General features: G+C 32.9%; 1 protein-coding gene across 1 annotated transcript in view; it reads left to right on the top strand.

Moving 5' to 3' along the window:
• The window catches only part of LOC118193980 (C-Maf-inducing protein-like), a 475282-nt gene extending 459934 nt beyond the window's left edge, over positions 1 to 15348 (top strand). Inside the window, exons 16-19 of the mRNA XM_085826581.1 lie at positions 1670 to 1816; positions 4943 to 5048; positions 5142 to 5212; positions 13080 to 15348. Coding sequence (XP_085682707.1) covers positions 1670 to 1816; positions 4943 to 5048; positions 5142 to 5212; positions 13080 to 13133 — 378 coding nt within the window. The 3' untranslated portion in view covers positions 13134 to 15348. The remainder of the gene's footprint in view (positions 1 to 1669; positions 1817 to 4942; positions 5049 to 5141; positions 5213 to 13079) is intronic.
• The last annotated feature ends 5121 nt before the right edge of the window (positions 15349 to 20469 follow it).

Here is a 20469-nt window from a genome sequence, read left to right as displayed (position 1 = left end):
GGAAATGCCGCCTCCTGCAGGGCAAGCTTTGAGGCTGCGACTTCTATATTTTGCTAATAGTCTTAAGATCTTTAAGGTGCAGGAACATTTGTACTTCAATAGCGTTATTGTCAGCCAGATGTATATGCATTAATTCTAGTTTTTATGCATTTATACCCAAACTATTCACGCGTATTGGTGTAAATCGTGTTAAAAAAACACTAAAGACTAAGGGCAAGGAAATTAGATAGAATTATTAACTGTACTTTTCTCCTTTGTATAAATAAGAATTTTTTGCAACATAGCAAGACTTTAAAATAAAGATGCATCGTGCTAAATTGCATTATCTGCTATTTTCATTTGAACTATCATTGTAATTTACTATCGTTGATTGCATCTTATAACTGTCGTTATAAAGGATAAGTTCCATAAGTCCGGAAAGAGGAAACTGATAATTTTATATTCTTCAACAATGTACACTAAAGACATGTTAACTAAATTCAACAGATGTAATTACAAGCTCTAAAATCGTTCTATAAGTCTGGAAGCTTAACAGTGTCCATTTCGTAATAATTTTCTCTCAAGAAATGTTATCTAAAGGACGGAGCTATTAAAGTATTAAAGATTTTCCCGCAATCCCAAATCATAAGCCTAAACATTTTGTATTCTTTAACAATACACTGTAAAGACATTTAATCTAAATACAAAGGATGTAATCAAAAGCTTTCTGGTGGGTTGGGGTTTCATCTATTCTGCTAATGTAAAATAAAAGCAGATGTTTTTGATCAAAATGATTTGGGAATATTCCGAAATGGTTCCAGATTTTATTCTACAATATGATATTGTTAATTCGGCCTGTCTGATGAAATATGGTGCACGCAGTAATAAAAACCGAGAGCTAGAAATGTATGAAAATATGGTTTTTTTTTGGTAGTGGTAAAAACTGAAAAAATATTAAAACAGAGGTTAAGAAATTATATTTTTAATATCACTATTTTCCAATTTGAGTATACAGATGTTTTACATATGCATACAGCATGAGATATAGCAGGAGTTAAAGGAACATAGCGAGGTCTTCAGCGTTCTATGTGCGAAATTGTGATGAACATTATTGATTTTCGTGAATTTTGACTATTTGTAATTCGTCGGAAACATTTGAAAATTTGCATTTTCTCATTAGTTCGATAACCTTTAGTGATATATCCTCTTCATTGTTTAAAATTATTCAAATAACGTCATTGTCGCATCGGCTGCTTATCTTTCGGATTTGTTAAAGGTATAGTATATCCTCTAATTCACTTTTTGTTTCCATTTTCGGCAGTCTTTAACTGTGTAATCCATAATTATTCCAACTATTGTATCATCTTCTAAACCAGCGCTTCGTACCTACATAAGCACATTTAATGGGAGCCTCAAAGTATCCATTAAATTTTCTTATGTATGCATTTTTAATTTAATTAAATGTGTATAACTACCAATGTATATCATTTTTGTGTAACTGGTAAAAATAAAAATGTCTCTGTGTTATAATGTTATTATTATACCTGTAGGTATAGATGTTAATTATTATAGATAATGGGGGTGAAGTTGGGGTACGTGGAGCAATGATAGGTCAAGGGATGCGCGAGTAAAAGGAGGCTATAATACGATGTTCTAAACTGAGATTTTTAATGGTGTTTCTCTTTTTCAGGATGCAGATATGGCGAAACTGCTGAGCTGTGGATCTTTTGGAAACCTCGAGTGCCTATCTTTGGCCTTTACGCAAGTAACGAGTGCCTGCGCGGAACAGATCATCAAGCTGCCATCGCTGCGCTATCTCAACCTCTGGTCTACGCAGGTATGATTTTTATTCATTTTCTTTGAAGGAAACGATCTACAATTACATGTCATGTACAAGGGTGCTGCATTTGTGTTCAGCTACTCGTGTGTTTTCACCTTCACTCTGTCCCGTTTTCGCGGTTTAATCTACCCGGCGGATTAGGATTAGAGTTGTTTTCTTGAACACAAGCCCTGTTCGCTGCACGTCTGCGCAAACGATGAATCATCCTTCCGGCCATGCAGTCGACGGTCATCGGCCATCAGTTCAACTGAAATAAGTTGATTAAAGTTCACCGTAGTGGCCACCAAAGTGCGCTGTTTCTGGCGAGTTTTGAAATAATACTTTAATTATTTAGAGAAGGCTCAAGTTGATGGCTCACGTTGTTCAAAATTTTCTCCCGAAAATGTGCTTAGCAACTAGAACCGTAAAGCATGGCTGAGGTCAAACTTTCCAACGCGCAACTTTCTGCATTTATTATTATTTAGCTATAAGTTTTGAAGTTCCAACTAGGTACTTACTTATTTTATCAAGAAAAAGTGTAAATAACCATGCTTCTAATTAACGACATTGTGAGCAATCAATTTTAGCCATTTGGGTTATTTGTGTTGTTCTTGTGAACGTACTTTATAAAGTTTGGCTTAACTTAGCATGTCTCATATTGCCTAACCTTACCCTGTTGAAATGAATTAGGATATCACAAATTTGCTAAATATATAAACTGAACTTTGCTAACACAGAAAGATAAAAATCTACCAAAACTTTGTTTGCTTGAAACTTCGTTTGAAACTTTGTTTCTAGCAAAAGTCTAAGAAAAAATGTTACTTTATGGTAAAACTCAAGGTAAATGAAAATTGTCCACCGTTATTTGCGGGGACTCGGATTAATACAAAGTTATTAAAATTAATCAGCTTTATTCTTACAAGCTTCGTCTCCACCTTGTTGTCCTCCGCCGAACAAAAACCTTTTAGCAGGTAAATCATTTACAAACCTCGACAGGAATAGCTCTTAGATGAGCAATGCATGACTACAACTGGTTGCCGGATCTTCGGTCCGCAAATCTCTAACTTTCTCAACTCACGCTTGAAATGCAGCTGCTATATTCGCTACTTAAACATAACAAAATCTGCATTCTGGTGAGGTTGACGAAAATGATAGAAAGACCAAAAAGAATAACATAAAAATGAGTAGCTAATTAAATAAATCTCACTTCTTGAAATTTCTTGAAGTGCAAAAATACTCCACAGCAGTAGAAATATTTTTAACGCATATAAAGTTGAGAATATAATATCGAAAAATTAGTAAATATGTAATAAATATTTAGTAAATTAATGTATTTATGATGATTAAGTATACAAAAAAGCAGACAATCTATACATCGAATATCGAAATCAGTGAAATATATAATTCCTTGGCAACAAAAAATATTTTATGAGATACATTTTTGTGAAAAATAATGTTGTAATTCCTTTACTCTTCAAGGTAGAATTCAACAGTCAAAAGTTTTCATTAGAGGAAGCCAAATGAAATGCAGAGGAGAATGAAAAGCAGTAATATATGTCATTAACAGATTCGGGGTGACTGTGGTGCACTCAATAATGGGCCGAATAATATGCTAGCTAATATGGATTCTAAGTTTACACAGAGAGTAAATATAGAAACTTAGTTGGCACAGCTGCCTTAAAATATCAAAAAGAGTTACATCACCAATCAGCATTTAAAATTTTGAAGAATAATCGAAAGTGACTATGACTCTGTTGGCATTGAACGCTGAATGGCATCTTACAGAGTTTCTGCTGTTTAGTTTTTAGAAATAATGAGCTAATTGGCAGATCTTACTTCATCCGCTTGCATTTCTGGCATGTTTTTAGCTAGATCATACTTCAAAATAAGAAGCTTTACCCGAAAACTACTCATTGTTTCATATGGTATCTCTCTTTGTACTGAACTAGGACCTGATCGAGCCAGCCTTAGACCTAAACATAAAATTCTTTCGGTGACTCCCAATAAGCAATGTCCTTGTTTTTGTGAGGAAGCAGAGATCTCGGAGCTTCCTAAAATCTGGAACATTAAGCCTATGACTTGTGCTCTGAAGAGGTAGTCTGGTCCTGGCTTAACTTTTTTATTTGCATTTATGTTCTGGTAATATTAAAATTATAAAAAGTGTACAAAAATGCAGAATGAATGTCATTTATTTCATTTCTACACGGGAACATATTGATACTTTCTTATTTTTACGACAAGTTTTAAATAAGAAAAATTTAAGAATTTACATAGCAAACACATGTACTTCTCACATATAGTTTATGGCCGTAATATTTCCGAGACAGCTTTCAATGTAATATCAAAAAAAATTTTTCATCCAAGAACTTCCATCAACCTCTAAAGTTACAAGTTTAAACAATTACTTCTTTAATGATCTGCTTCAAAGTGTCAATCCTACTCAGAGCTTTTCTCGCTGACTATACGTAATCATGGTTAGAACCAAACAACTTTAGTAAGAATCCTATTTACTTGGCTCTCTCTGAAGATTTTTGGTTAGGAATGACGACCCTTTGGCGACGTTTACGACATGCATTGGCTCCGCTTAAATAATGGGGGCCGTGTTAATAAGAAAATACTCTTATTTATTACTAATAAGTAGTTCAGGCATGTACAGTTTTGCTATTTACATTTCATTTCACGAGATTATCTTCACCGTTGGTGAAGGTTTGCTGCATTAAATTTAAAAAATGGAGATGGATAATCAGGATTGAAATTATATCTGATAACTATTTCGTGACGTACTACATGTAAAATTAATTGTAGTCTAGGTCAATAAATGATAGGTAATAAATAACTAAATGTATTTGAATTGTAATATAAGCAGACGTTACAGAAATCAGACTCTAAGAAAATCAACGATAATTGCCGTAGATTTTATTTAAGTAGTAATGTTTTTAGTGATTCAAATACCATCACCTTCTGCAAACGAAATAAAAACAAAATACCACAAGCAGAACAGAGTTTCACGAACCTAAGCCAATTACCGTTCGTTATATTAGAATTAGTTTTACTTGATCTGCTATTCTTTTACATTATTTAAAGTATTTGAATAAGATTGCATGGTATGTGATCATTAATACTTTTCCTTTACCTGTCTTGTAGTTCGGAGATACGGGGTTGCGTTTGATCTCGGAACATTTACCCAAACTTCAGGTGCTCAACTTATGCGAAACTCCAGTTACCGACAAGGGCCTCCAGTGTCTCGCCAGTAAGTGGTTATCCACATGATCCGTATTTATTGGGTGTCCTACTGTAAGAAAACGAGATTTTACTATACAATAAATGTTTCTTTTCTTTTCAGACATGAAAAGCCTTAGGAAGCTTAATTTGAACAGCACCAGCTTATCAGCCCAAACATTTGAAAGATTAAAAGTAATGATTTTTATTTCTGGTCTGATTACTTGATTTAAAGATACAGCTAACTCGAATAACAACGAGTGTTCGTTATAATTTAGCTCAACAAATTTAAATCTGATGTGTAACAAACCTGATCAAGGAATTTGTTGGGTATATGCTTACGATATTAGTTAATAGAGCATTTATAACGTGTTATTTATAATAGTTCTGGAACGTTTTTTAAATCTCTCTCTCTATCTTGTGCTTTTTGAAGGTCGCAAACTTGTTTTTCGAGGGTTGGTTTTTTTCTACTAATGTATTATGTGGTAAAAAACTTTAGCTGAGCAATAAAATCAGGATGTATTTTCAATGAAAATTTTTTATGCTAAGAAGCATCTAAACAAATTTACTTTTAATCCATCAGTAAGTTACATTTTTTAAGTATAAAATAAATTTTATTTCCTAAAAACTATCTAGTATGAAGCATCCCTTCAAAATGAAATCGAAGTAACTACCCCTAATACGTGGTTTCGTTTCTACCAAAGAAACTAGCTTTAACCAAAACAAGCTTTCCCTCTCTAAAGAAACTACGTAGTTAATAATCAAAAGGGTACTTAAATTAATTAGTTTTAGATATATTTATTCCACTCACGTTCTTCGTAGCATGGAATCTCCATTTATACGAACAAAAGGTATATCGTTAATCCCATCAATTAAGCAATTGGTTCCATGAAACAAAATGAAGATAATGGAACGTGTTATTTAAAAAAATAAATAAATAAAAAAAAATCTGAAATGTTTCAGATTTTAAATTACGTCCAAAGGGGCGTTTTTTAACATTTTGTGTGTTACCTTTCTTTATTAAATATCATGTTCCTCGCACTTAAACCATAAGATCCAGTGCAACAGCAATATCGCAAAATAGATTTAAAACGAGCATATCTTTAGAATTTCCGATACAGAGACTCACGCGCTGGAGATAAAAATGTTTTTTCTGCACAACGTTGCCATTGCTCGCTTTGAAATCCTTGAGTTTGTTAATCAAAAATTCGTCAAAGTTTTAAAAATAGGAAATCGATCATAAAACAAATTTCAAATTTCAAATTTGGTATTCCACATGCTCATATTCGTTGGAGGATTACGTTATTCAAAATTCGATGACTCTATGTACCGTTGTTTTATCACAATACGAGAAATATACATACATTTATGCAGATTTTTCATTATTTAATTTCTTCAAATATAATGCAGGACTCTAACATTTTGTGGCAACAGTTTGAAAAGTGAACCGACATTTATGAGTCCGACGCAAAATGCCAAAACGAAACTAATAGTCCTTCGGGATTCAAATCCCTTTGGACTAAAAAGATGATGTTTAGGAAGAAACTAGAAATGAAAGTCTATATTTCCTGCACATATTATCAGACGTGAAAATCATAGTTGAAAACGTAAAATTAAATATAATGAAATGTTCTTCATGGACAGATAAATGGAGCACTAGTTGTTTAACATTCACAGTATCATTGCATAAGAATTACAGATATTTATTTCTGGGTTGTTTTATTGCGTTTTTGAATGTTCTAATAATGAAGTTTGAGAGAGATTTCTGGAAAACGAACTCAATATAAATCTTGTGAAGAAGATTTAAATTTTTAGAAACGTTATATTGATCAATAAGTTTCACAAAAACCTGCATAAAAGTTTTCGTCACGTAATCTCTTAACATCATAGACATTTTTTTAAACAGTACTTTATTTTAAGTTATATACAAATGCAAGCATTTCGCTCTTCAATTTGTCTACCGCCTCAATATGAATCTCGATTTTAAAATCAAATATTCTCGATTCCTTTTTATCGTAAGGGAGTCAAACGTTTTGTGTTTTTATTTTTATAACAAAAACAAATTTTGCAGTCTTTACAAAATCGATTTCATTAAATTTAAAAATGTCAAAACAGGAATATTTGCATCATTCAAAACGTTTTTGGAACTGTAAATATATATCCGTGAATAATTAAATCGAAAGTAAAAGAGGGGTAAGAACGTAGTGGAGACGATGTGCATAAAATAATAGCAAAACAATTTTTAGTATCTTGTCATTATCCATCTTTTGTTCTCTTGGGTAAGGACCTCTTGGGTTCTCTTTGGTTTACGTATCATATCAGCATTGTTTAATCTTAAATAGATTATTCAAACACAAATAATTAAGCTTTGCTTGTGTAAAATAAATCCATAAATTTATTATCCATTGCTCGAGTAAAATAAATCCATAAATTCATCTAACATTAGTAAGATCCATCAGATCAGATTATCCATAAATCCAGCGGATGCAGCGAAGTCCTCAAAGCTTTTGTACCAAGGAAAGTACCAAGGATGAAGATTTGAGAGAATTCTGTTTCTTTTTGTTGGAAATTTGCATTTCCTACTTTGCGCAGCGCTGAGAAATGGCGTGTTGTAAGCTTTACTTCTTAAGCGAGAGCAGCCGTAAGCAGAGAACTGTATTCGGAGCTAAGGTGCTTTAAATTCCTGTTTCCTGCGTCACTGCTTCTGGTTCCTGTCAATCAAAGCTGCTAAACGGTCCCTGTATTGAAAATCTGTTACTTTTAAACGGATTAGGTAAAATATAACAGATCCGATGTATTATCGCCATTGCCTAAGAAGAACAAGAATTTTGACAGTGTTCTATAAGCATTGATATTTTACATACTGAAGCCAACAGGATACTTATTCTTTATAAAACTGTGGAAAGCAATAAGGATTCTTTGCTGTGTTATAATTTTGTCTTAAGTTATAAGCATTAACTCATTATTGTTTAATATATATATTTCATAGCAAACACTTGTTTTAGTTGAGGATGGTAGAATGTTTGCTTGATTAAGACACCACTACGTGCAGTTATAAAGACAAAGAAAAGCGTGACGAAACTTAACACTTCGGGATTAGTCACATCATTATGAATTATATTCAGACCCTTGAAAATTAGAAATGAAGTATATTTTGAACCAAATTATGTTATCATTGTTGCTACAAAGAAAGCAATTTAGTATATTTGTTGGTAGTAGTGATCTAAATTTCAAGTAAGCAATGCCTTACTTGTTTCACTGTATACTTCAGTTTCTAAATTAAGTTTCGTGTCTGCTGTCTGACATCAGAGTTTCTTTTAACGTTCCGTATTCTATTGAAATTTGGCAGATGTTGTCCATTATGATATCGATGATTTTCTTATTTAAACTTATTACTATTTATCAGAACTGGATAAACCATTAAACGAAATAAGCACTTGCTTAGGGCATCTAGGAAAAGAGACCCCCCAGAAAGATACTTAGGGACTCGAGAAAGGGGGTAGCATAAAAAATATTCACTACCAGTTTTATCATGGAATAAGAGCACACCAGCGGTTGAACGGTAAAATCGCTGAACACCGGTAGTTCCTGCCGCGATTCAGCCCACCAGCGGCCAAGTGGTAAATGGAACATTGAACACTGGTATTTCCGACCTATGTTCGATTCCAGGCGAACGGGCTGGCTGAATGGGCCTTTTCGTGGTTTTCCCTATGTGTAACGTTTATAAGAGCAGGTTTCCCTTATAAAACCCTCCACGAAGGCATCCCTTCCTTTAGGAAGATAGCCCTCGCGTACTTTGCCAGAATTAAATAAACGAAACCAAACGGACATATCTGAGTTCGAATCCAGGCGCATCGGCGTTTTCGTGGTTTTCTCCATGTATGACGTGTATACGAGCCAGTTTTCCTTAGAACTTCTTTCGCGAAGGCCCTTAGGCTGATAGCCCAATAGATAGTGTGCTTTGCCATAATAAACTAAAACAAACCAAATCAAACTATGGAATATGTGGTACAGTTAAACTAAGGCTGAGAGAGGGAAAAACTAGAATAAATGTATGTGAATGTAATGTGGGGGCACTATAAAGTCTTTTAAGTGCTTAGTCTGCAAAAGTCTTAATACGGCCCTGCTATTTATACTGAAGTTATAGCATAAATATTTTCTTAATTTAAAGCAATATTTACCTTTATTTACCTAACTTTAATTGAAAGCAATATTAACTTTCGCACACAACAAGGAAATGAACTATATTGACGATGGAAATGTCATGGTCCCGGCTGGTATGTTGGGTGACTACATAAATCTTTGCCAGAGGCTCCTCGACTGTTCTAAGGTAAAGAGGAGGTCTTAGTGTCCTATATGTTAATTTTTGAGGCATGCTGTTGGCTCTCAATTACTGTCTGTTAATGTTAGCGCTCATTTACGTAGGATTTGTGTATTGGACGATTATCTTTACTACAACGTTATTCGGCCGTAGATGCGACTGAGCGTATCTGAAATGCACTTGAGAGAGCAACTGCAGTTTGCTAACACCTCTAAGAACCTTCCAAAGAGTTTAAAATTGCTTTGGTACAGGAATGAACAGCAATGGTCGCTTTATTAACGAGACACTGTTGTTGTGAACACTGTTGTTGGTAATACGAAGACTCGCTGTACGACTAGAATTCTGTTAGAGGTGACTATATGCCCTATTATTATAATTTTAAATATCTTCTTGCAACTTTATTGTTAGACATTTCCTGTTGAATGAATTCTGTTATTTTAAGACTTTTCTGTTGCAGCATCATGATTGGTTACTTTCATTGTTGTCTGATGTAAATTGCCTTCTTGTATTAATTTGTATCCATATTAAACTTCATTAAATTTTCGCCTGTATTTTTTGCGAAATTCGAAGAATCGTGTTTAATCTCTTAACTTTGAATACAAATGTGTGTGTAGATACATATTTTTGTATATTATTCCTGTAAGCATTATGTGTTTAATAAAAATATTAATTGGATATGAAAACTATCATTTCTTCCAAGTAAAAATAGAGTTTTATAAAATTAATCTAATTTAATTAGAATTACAATCTAAAAATGTGTAAGTCTTTGGAACGAACTTCGTGGGAGGGGAGACATACTCGTTAATGCGAATAAAATTTGAAGGCCTGAAAAATCTCTGCTGTAAAAGGAAAGGATTACTCGCATATTTTCGATAATTAGAATTATTAGGCAGTCGTTATTAATTCGAATAAATAAGAATCTGCTATACTTAACCCAAATTAGAAAACTCAGAAACAAACAAAAAAGCCAATAAAAGCACTTATGTACCTCTCTGTCCGATGAAAAGCTGATTAAAACTATCAAAGAGGTCAAAGCTTAATGGCATTTGCTAATATAATAAAAGTTATTCGGATAGTAGCATAAAAATGCTATCATTCATCTTTTTATATCCTTTTCGATTGATTAGATCTTGCCTTTTTCTTATTTCGATCTTGATATAAAACAGGATCTAATTGCAGTCCGAAGGAATAGTAGGAAGTGCGGCGTCAGATTACTTTTCTTAGTAATGATGACAAAAGCTTTTCTATTCCCTTGTAATAATTGTATAATTGTTTGTTATACTACGGAAGTAGGAAAAAAGTGGCTTTTTGTATTTCGTGTTAGTATGCCATTTTTAGCATTTAATTCAAACAAAAGTAAATACAATTATAATAATATGAGAAGCTAGCCTTAACAAAAATAACAATATTCACCCAATGCATTTGTTCTCTCTTATGATTTATTGCGTATAGTCATGAAATGTCTGCACCTTCATTTTTATATTACCTCAGCTTAAGTTTTTAGGAAGGAATATAAGGAAAAATTAGTGATTCGTGTAATATTTCCCACTAACAGGTTTGATGAAAAAAATAAATAAAAACAAATTCAAACATAAAAGTCTGAAAGCCTTCAGATTTTACATTACGCCCATTTGGGCGTAATGTAATTTCTTTAACCTTTATTTATTAAATATCATGTTCTTCGTACTTAAACCATAAATTTCAGTTTAACAGCAGTATCGCAAAATAATTTTAAAATGACAATATCTTTAGAATTTCCGATACACAATCTCGCGCGCTGGAGATTTTTTTTTTTTTTTTTCATGCAGTATTGCCATTCCTCGCTTTGAAATCATTGAGTTTCTTAATCAAAAATTCTGTAATGTCTGGCAAAATATGAAATCGATAATGATTAGATTATATCATATTTATTTCTATTTTAGATTAGATTAAATTTATATATAATTTTGCTTAATATCAAAGCAAAAGGTAAAAATTCCGGACGTCCTCTTAATTCATGATTAATTCAAGTTCAACGAATGAACTTGAATTTAGATGTTAAACCTAATTTGTTTAATCTAATTAATATTTAAACTACATCTGTTTAATCTTTCGTGCTTATACGAACATCTCCTTTCGCACTTTATGTCTCAACTCCAAGAACCAGAATAACAGTTAAAAGTTATCTAAAAACTACGTCTTGTGATACGACTAAAATGTACAAAATTTATCCTCCGCTATTTATGGGAATGCAGAAATTTATATATTTAAATACGTACAACACAGAAGATAACATTGTACGCCTTTTCTAATCCTGCGAGCTACCTAATATAAAATCATTCATATAAACGGAGAACGGTATACACATGAACATCTCAGAACTGAACTGGATTGAATGTATTAGATTATGGCAAGGCACTCTAAAGCCACTTGCTTATGGGGATGAAATGTCTTCATCGAACACCTAAGTGAATCGGGCACGTTTTCGCACGTCATAGGGAAAACCATGAAAACTTCATTACAATAAGCCCATGCTCCAGCATTTTAAGCTGAATTAAACGATCAGTGTTCAGCGGTCTTATCCGCTCAGCCGTAAAAGGGAGGGGCATGAACCTTTCAGGAATAAACAACTTTCTGGTGGGTGGCCACAGCTCTGTTGCTGTCAATTACAGTTTTGCTCGTTATTTCAACTGTTTGTCTTCGATTGAAGATAACGGAAAAAATAGAAGGTACAGAAAAAAAATTAACATCAAAATAATGTGCTGACTAAAATAAACCTTAAAATTCTTCAAAAAAAAGTTACATTTTATTCTCTCTTTCTCTCTCTCTCTTTTGTTTTAAATGCTAATTCTAGTTTATTAGGGATGTCTGCTGAAAACATCGCGAACGGAAATTTCGCAGAGAAAACACCGCAAAGAGAAAAACATCGTGGGAAGAAAGAAAACAAACAAAAAAAAAAAAAAAAAATCGTGGTAGAAAATAAATCAGCTAGAAAAATTTCGTAGTATTAAAACATTGTCATAGCATTGCCATGTGTATCATGGTAAAAATAGACACCTACAAATCATCGCAGACATGTGTTTTTTGACTTTCGTGAATTTTGCGTAACGATTCGTAAGTACAATGAAAAATAGGAATATTTTTATCTTTATATTTCATATTCTTGTATTAACTAACAAATTCTTACTGACAAAGCAAGAAGGAAGTTTAAAGATTCAAAATTTGGAAATTAATAAAAAAATAGTGCTTAAGCTTAAAATTATGTTAACTACTCTATGGAACATTAATTTTCTACTCATTTTCTATTTTTGTGTGCTTAAGTTTCCTTCTTTTCCAATAACAAAATATAAAGGGTATAAATATTTCTTATTTCTTCTTGTGCTTGCAAACCTTTTGTAGGAAAATTCACTTAAATTCTTATAGTCAGAAAACGCATGTCTGCGATATTATCATAAAGATTTTTAAATGCTTTACTTTTTAACATGATATTTTAAACCTGCCGAGTTTTTGCTACGCTTTATTTTCTCCCACGATATTTTTTACCGCAACGTTTTTCCCTTGAGTTGTTTTCTTCGCGTTGTTTTCACGAGTAATTTTTAATGGATCATAATACTAATTTAATATGATAAAGACTAAGCCCTGTTTAAGTCAAATGTATAGGGACTTCTCTGATGTTCTCTGCTGATTTCTGCATTTTTAATTTTTAAATTTAATTAGCTAAGTGTAATTCACTTACTAATTTTTCTTTTTCTCTTTCCTCAGCAAAAATTACCAGCCTTACAAGAATGTGATATACGGTACACAGACGCTTGGTGATGACATTACACAATTAACAAATCACAATTACCCCCCAAAAAGTGGCAGTTGCACCTGAAATTCGACGACACAAAAAACATTATCTTCTTTATAGGAAAACTAAAAGAGACTAGAGCAGTGATAATAGCCTAAAAACTGCACATGAAGTTGAGGATTATTGCACATTTGCTTTGAAAAATGTTATATGTGTGTTATAGTGTGTGGAGCATATTGTGAGAGTCTTAGCTGGTAAACTACTCTTCGCTGTATTAAGGATATGATCTTCGGCACCTAAATTTTCATGTATTTTTCCAAGACTTAAAGGAACTAGTGAGTGTTTAATAATATTAAAATTTTAAAAGTATGTTTGAATTAGTTTCGTGAAACAACTTTAATATGGATTAATCCTCTTTATAAGTTTTTTTTTAAATATATTTATATGTTTATTCTAATATTATATACGAGATTCTGAAGAAAATTAAGTAACGTATTAAAATGAATTATATATGTTGAAATTGGGCAGGAATGAAAAAAAGAAGGATAAGAAATTGTAAAAATTATCTTTGCTTGTCGTATATTGTTATTAATTTTTTAATTATATTTTTAAGTGTGAAGTAAATAAAAATTGCATTTCATAAATGCTGTGTTTTGTAAAAAAGGTCTGATAAGTCAAATAATAAATTTACTCTTTCTAAAAGTCTTTATCTTAAAATTTTCACTAATTTATTCATGGCCGATGACCAATAAACTTCCTTAAAATTAAACTACTTTTCATGGTTAAAATTAGTAATTATGCTTTTTAAATTTTCTTTTTTTGCTAAAAAATTTAGAATGGGGAAAAGAATGATTGTATGTTGTTTCATTAAACACATGTACCGACCAAGGTACGTATAGCATAATTAATGATAAGGTTACATTTAACATAGTGCCAATTATTATTAATAAATTTGTATTGTTCAAAGTATTATAAAACTTTATGCTTCATACTGTTCGCTTTTAGAAAAAAAGTTTTTTTTTTTAAATAATGGCACTGTTCTGCCATCTATTGGCATTTTAGGAAATTAATTATTGTTTCAAATTTTAGCTTTATAATCTCACAATCAGTTTTCAAACTGAGGATCTAAAATATACCTGTGAAACAGTCTGGATGAGTTTTTTTTTAGTAAACTGAACTAAGAAAGTCTCGATTTATTTTGATAGTCGTTGGAGGTGACATCTTGTATGCATACTGCTTAGAAAGTTATTCTTGTGATATGTATGTGTGATGTTTTACAACTGTTTACTTTCTACCTTTTTGTTTTACAGTTTTTTACATATGTAAGATTATTTTTCGGAATGGTTAAAAAACTCATAACAATTTCAGAAATGTAATGGCGAAATTGAAACTTGTGTTCATAAACTTTGTAAAGCTGTTTCAAATGTGAAATTACTATAGCTGTAGATGCAATTCGATAGATAATTTGTGTATATAAAGTCTGTTTTCACTTTAAATTTGATCTTGTTTGTTTAAAAAAATGGTAGCGCATTTAATCTTTGTCAGTTATCTAAAACTTACATTTATTTTTTCAGTTTTATATTTATTTATATTTATGCTGTGTTTTGAAGTGTAAATTGAAAATGATATTGTTGTTGAAGTTAAATATAAAAATACAAGGAAAAGATCTTAAATGTGTTTGTTGAAAAAAAAAAAAAAAGAAAAAAAGAAAAAAAAAGTCTTTACACGCTTTTGCTTTGTATATTAGTGTGCTGCCATCTATTGACGATGTTCTGAAATTTAATTTTCCCAGTGCTGCCATCTGTGGGCTTCGTTTTTACTTTATTGAGCATTGTAGCTTTCAAAACTAGTGTTTTAAATGTGAGTTTTGATAAAAATGTTAATCTCAATGCTCCTTTTACCGCTAAATTTCAAACAGTATTTAACTATTCATATTTTTATTTTAGGTAATAAAAAATATCAAAATATAGTTGTGTAATGATGTACGAGCATCAAATTTATAGATGATCAAACTAAAGTTTATTCAACTGGTGCTCTTTTTGTATGCATTTTATCATGAATTTCAACTATCATCTTCATATGAAAATATTTGAATTATTTCGTATGACTGTGAAAATCCTCACCAATTCCACAATTCCCACCACTTGTCTATCGTAATTAAATCTAGCCGAATGCTTTTACAATTTATGTTTATGTAATCTTTTTTTGACAAAAGCATTCAATAAAATGTCTTTTTATAAATTTTGTTTCGTTTTTTTTTCCATCTTCTATCAAATAAAATAAGAAATGATCCAAAGAAATTAGTACTTGGTACGCGCCGATACATCGCCGATGGCTTTTAATTCTTGCTAGCAACCGGCAACCCGAATAGCCTCAGATTTACATAAATAAAATTTTTATTTCTTTTCTTTTTCTTTTAATTTTCATGACGAACTATATATATACATACATACATACATACATATGTATATATACATATATATATATATACATACATACATACATACATACATATATATATATGCATATATATATATGTAAGAAAAATAAAGAATATATAAAAGATTAAATTAGCAACCTAAATTTCCCTTCTCTATTCTAAAAATAGTAACTCCTCTCTGCACTGCGTCATTTCGAGACTATTCTATGTCATATGATTCTTACGTAATTATAATGATGTAAATGGAACTAAAACTCAACCAGCCAATAGTAAGTTTAGAGCAATATTAACTATCTAATCAGAATGCTTTGAGAACCAAAACTAACTCAGTTTGACTTAAGATTTCATCCTGAACATTACGCATTTGCTTTCCACGCTTTGGCCTAGCTAGACTGCTGTCTGTCTGCTGCTGCTTTCTTGCTACAAAGTTATCAAAAATGTAAGTATTTTGGAATAGGCACATTTAATGTGTCGACTTGTGTGTAGCCGCTATATGTTGCTGAAAATAAAACTGAAGAATTAATCTGCCTTAGCCTTCAAATTCTGCTCGTCATTACTTCTAAGTTTGTTTCTGCTCCTGAATATATTGCATATATATACACAGCGCTAGAGAACGAAGCTCCAAATCTGGTGGTTGCCCTTACAAGATTAACGCTTCACCTCTAAAAGCGATGTAAGGGGTCGCGATCCTGTCAATCAACCCGGAAAGCCATAACAAAGCCTTGTTGAAAGTTGTAAATAGAAATCAAAGACTACATCTCTACCCCTGCGAGTAAGAGCAGTGTCACGAAAGTCTCACTGTGCCCAATCCTAAGATGGCGACTGAAATCACAAGTGAACTTGGATACACCGTGAAAACGAAGAAAGAATTGATTTACTCAGCGCCCTCAGTAGTAAGACAGCAAAGCCGAGTATGCAATACACAGTATCAGGGCAACCAGGCGCCAACTGGTCGCCAAGACCACATCAAACTGCCCGAGTCAACCGATGGAGCCATAAATATCAAATTAGGATATGCACAACTACAGTAACGCAGCTCTTCCCAAACACAGCAGTAAATGTCATATATGTACCGTCCCTACAATTAAGGGGCAGACAAAACAGTAGCAGATATGGTACAGGTATGGTCCCTGAACTTACCACCGAATAAACGATGGTTCTTGTCCTGTGAAGCCTGATTTTATTCCTCCGGTGCCGAAGCTGTCCAGGTACAGATCCTAACCAGCACCCAAGAGGATCACTTCCATCAATCCCTTCGGGAGGGGGTAAGAGGCAGAGATAATAATAACCTATTAGATGCTATTTTGAATGCGATTTCCACAAAGAGTACCCGCCCAAAACAAAAAGATTTCATTTTCAAACGATACACATAGCTTATTCGCGCTACATCGGCAAGAATAGGATAATTAACCTCTGCAACTAAAAGAGTAAGCACAAGTAGAATTGTAACCTCTAAGTTTGTGGTGGCAAGAAACGATCTGCTTCCCCATATGCTCCATTTTAAACAGGAAGTATGTTAGATAAGATAAACTGCACAAACAACTGAACGAGGATTTATTATGGTCCTTTAAAATTAAAAAAAAAAAAAATCTGAAAGATTTCGGATTTTACATTACGCCTGCCCAAAGGGGCCTTTTTTCAACGCTTTGTGGGTTACCTTTGTTTATTAAATATCATGTTCTTCGCACTTAAACTATGAAATTCAGTTCAACAGCAATATTGCAAAATAATTTTAAAATGAGAATATGTTTAGAATGTCCGATACACAGTCTCACTCGCTGAAGATAAAACTGTACCACTGGTCACTGGTGCTGCGAAAGCTCTTTACTTTGATATATTTTGGATTTTAGCGGGAAAGATTTTCCTGTTCTCACCCAAGGCTGGATTTAGACTTTATAAGACCCTATGCTATTTGAGCTATGGGGCCCTTTATAAGTCCAGATATTGTATGTCGGTGCCAAATATGATTTTCGGATATCTAGACTTTCTTGGGAGGCCCCGAAGAAAGCGGAGGCCCTAAGCTATAGCTTGTGCAGCTTATACGTAAATCCTGCACTGCTCTTACCAGAGCCTGAGGAAATCCAATAAAGGGCCTGTTGTGTGAAATGTCCGAATGGTGAAATCCTCCACGCGAGAACAATCTGTGAAGAGAAAAAAAATTAGGCGTTTTACCCTGTAGCAGTTGTCTAAACTGGAAGTCGATGTCAGTATCGGGTAGCTTAAAGAAGGGCATCAGCAACGAATTCTGCAAAGAAGGTGCCGTTCAACACGCAAAGGACGAAAATGAAAACATACTATCGTATCATAGGGACGAAAATGAAAATATACTATCGTATGCAAGCGGTGCCATCTGCTGAAATAATCTGTTCGCCATTTGCTCGACGAATTTGGAGAGAGAGAGAAATCAAATGACTTCTTCCCGCCATCATCAACGAGGAACTCTAATTTCAAAAAATTGCATTTCACTTTCTAAGGTTTTCACTAAATCGAATGCATACTGAAGTTTTAGCAGGGATGAACTGATATTAAGAGTATCTAAAAATCTGAAGTGGAATTTTGAGAGTCCTAAATCTTGAATGAGCTTGAAACTGAAATTTTTGCTGAATCTCTTCGGCTCATGCATAGGAGAGAAGTCATCAGGAACTGAAATTTCGGAAGCACGAGTACAGGGCTTATGGAATTTCTTATCAACTGTTGCTTTGCAGGTGGATTTAAAATTCTTGCGTCTGTTGCTTAGATGAAATGTACGTTTGGTGGAAGTAACAAAATCAGAAATACTTTTCGACTTACTCATTTCTCCAACAGCATTCCTTGCCCTCGAAATAGCTGCAGTTATATACGTTTTTTTTTTTTTTTTTTTTTTTTTTTTTTTTTTTTTTTTTTATCTTATCAATAAAGTCTAAATATATTTTACGAAGTGCGAAAGTTCGAAGATTGGTTTGGACTTATACACTCTTAAGCTGGTTATGCAAACACTTCCCTTCATCCAAAATTTGCATGTGGGATGCGTCGATGAGTCATTCAGCTACCAAGAAACTATTCGCAGCCTGGGGGGGATGCCATTCGTCGCAAGTTCAGTGCACGTGTATCGATGTCTGAATGTATCACCTGATTTTCGGAAAGGGGAGGTGAAAAATTTGCAAAACTAAAACTTGTACTCTATAACTGAACACTGTAATCATAGTGTAGCACCTCAAAGAAAAATTAACTATTAAAATGCATACAAAAATTTTAAATATAAAAAATTATAGAAGTACCCTAGTTTTCTCTTTAAATAGAAACGGTATCTGCTGTTAGCCAATTGTAAAACTAAATTTTTCAGTGCAAAAAAGCTGTTAAAACTCATGCCAAAAAGAATATCAATTCTAAAAATTCCAGTGTCAGTTTCTGTATTCATTTTTTTTCATAAACTGATGTAAAAATATTTAAATATTTTAGATGCTCGAATTATATATATATATATATATATGTGTGTGTAAGATAAAAATATATGAATCAGAATTATAACTATAAACATTAATTCTTCCTCTCTATTCTAAAATCGTAATAACTTATCTGCATTGCGTCATTCAAATTAATCATGCGATCTTACGTAACCGTTAATGCAGATCCCTCTCGACCAATCACCAAATTGCAAACTGAAACTTTTCCCTTCGCTTGCTTCCATCTTTCATAACTACGCACTTCAGCTTTTGCCCTCTACTCTGCTAAGATGTAATTTCGCTGGCTTGCTTTCTATCTCAACAATATCAAAAATGTAAATCTTCTGTGGAAAGGCACGACTAGAGTGCCAAGTGATTGTGGCCACAAATATCAATTGGAAATAAAAATGGAATTAAAACTGCTTCGACTGCCAAGTTCTATTTACGAAGTCAACACATTAGCTTACGACGCAATCAGATTACTTCCTCTTCAATATAGGATAACTACGCATCTACACTGCTCCGTTATTTCCTTTGCTTTTATTATGATATATATATATATATACACGTATTAGGATTACGTTCTAGAATACGTGACTGCAAATATCATAACTATGAAAATTTGTTTTTATCGCACATAATACTCTAGAGTAAAAGTAGAGTTAGAAGATTTGGCAGTTAAAATTATTGTGTTTGTGACACTTCTGGTGTGAAATAATAGTTGTTGCAAAATGTTAGTTAAGAACTGAAGATATGATGACTTTTTAAAGAATTAACTTAAAATTCGAATTCAGCAACGTACTTTTATAACCCTTAAGATACATACATTAAAATCTTAATCACCGTTGACTGAAACAATGTTTGTTTATGTCATATGCAATGTCTGTTTATGTTACATGCAATATGAAACCATGGTTTCGAAGCTCATTTCACATTCTTTTTGCTATATTTTATTCCGTTAAGCTTGCAGAACACACTGATACAAAAGTTAGCAAAACCTTAGCCAAACTAAATACTTCAAAGTAAACAATGTTTTCAATAAAAATTAGGGAAAATTGCCTTGGAAAAAATTTTTAGTTTCAAACGCTCAACATTACGTTTCTCAATAAATTCAAAGGTACTATACTACATAATAGGAGTAAATATGAACTCATAAGATTAAATCTATCTTCTTTTTAAACAAAACCGCCAACCAGCGGCTGAGCCTTAAAGTCACTGAACACTGGTAATTTGACCTAGGTTCGATTCCAGACGAACGGGCTGGCTGCATGGCCGTTTTCGAGATTTCCCCCACGTGTAACATGCATACAAGCAAATTTCCCTTACATTCTCTCCGAAGGCAGCCCTATTCTTATAGCCTCTTCCAACGTCCACGGAAACACAAGAAAAACCTTTCTTTTACTGAATGGATTGAAAAAGGTCTTTCGGAAGGCAAAAATTTATTAAGTGTAAGGCAGGTAAACCTCTTCTAGATAAAATCCAGACTGGGATGGAAGCTTT

The sequence above is a fragment of the Stegodyphus dumicola genome, chromosome 1 (assembly GCF_044657685.1).
Source record: "Stegodyphus dumicola isolate Sdum_Otavi_A_Nest chromosome 1, ASM4465768v1".
NCBI lineage: Eukaryota > Metazoa > Arthropoda > Arachnida > Araneae > Eresidae > Stegodyphus > Stegodyphus dumicola.
The sequence above is the reverse complement of the archived record's forward strand: the minus strand, read 5'-3'. Positions and strand labels throughout refer to the sequence as shown.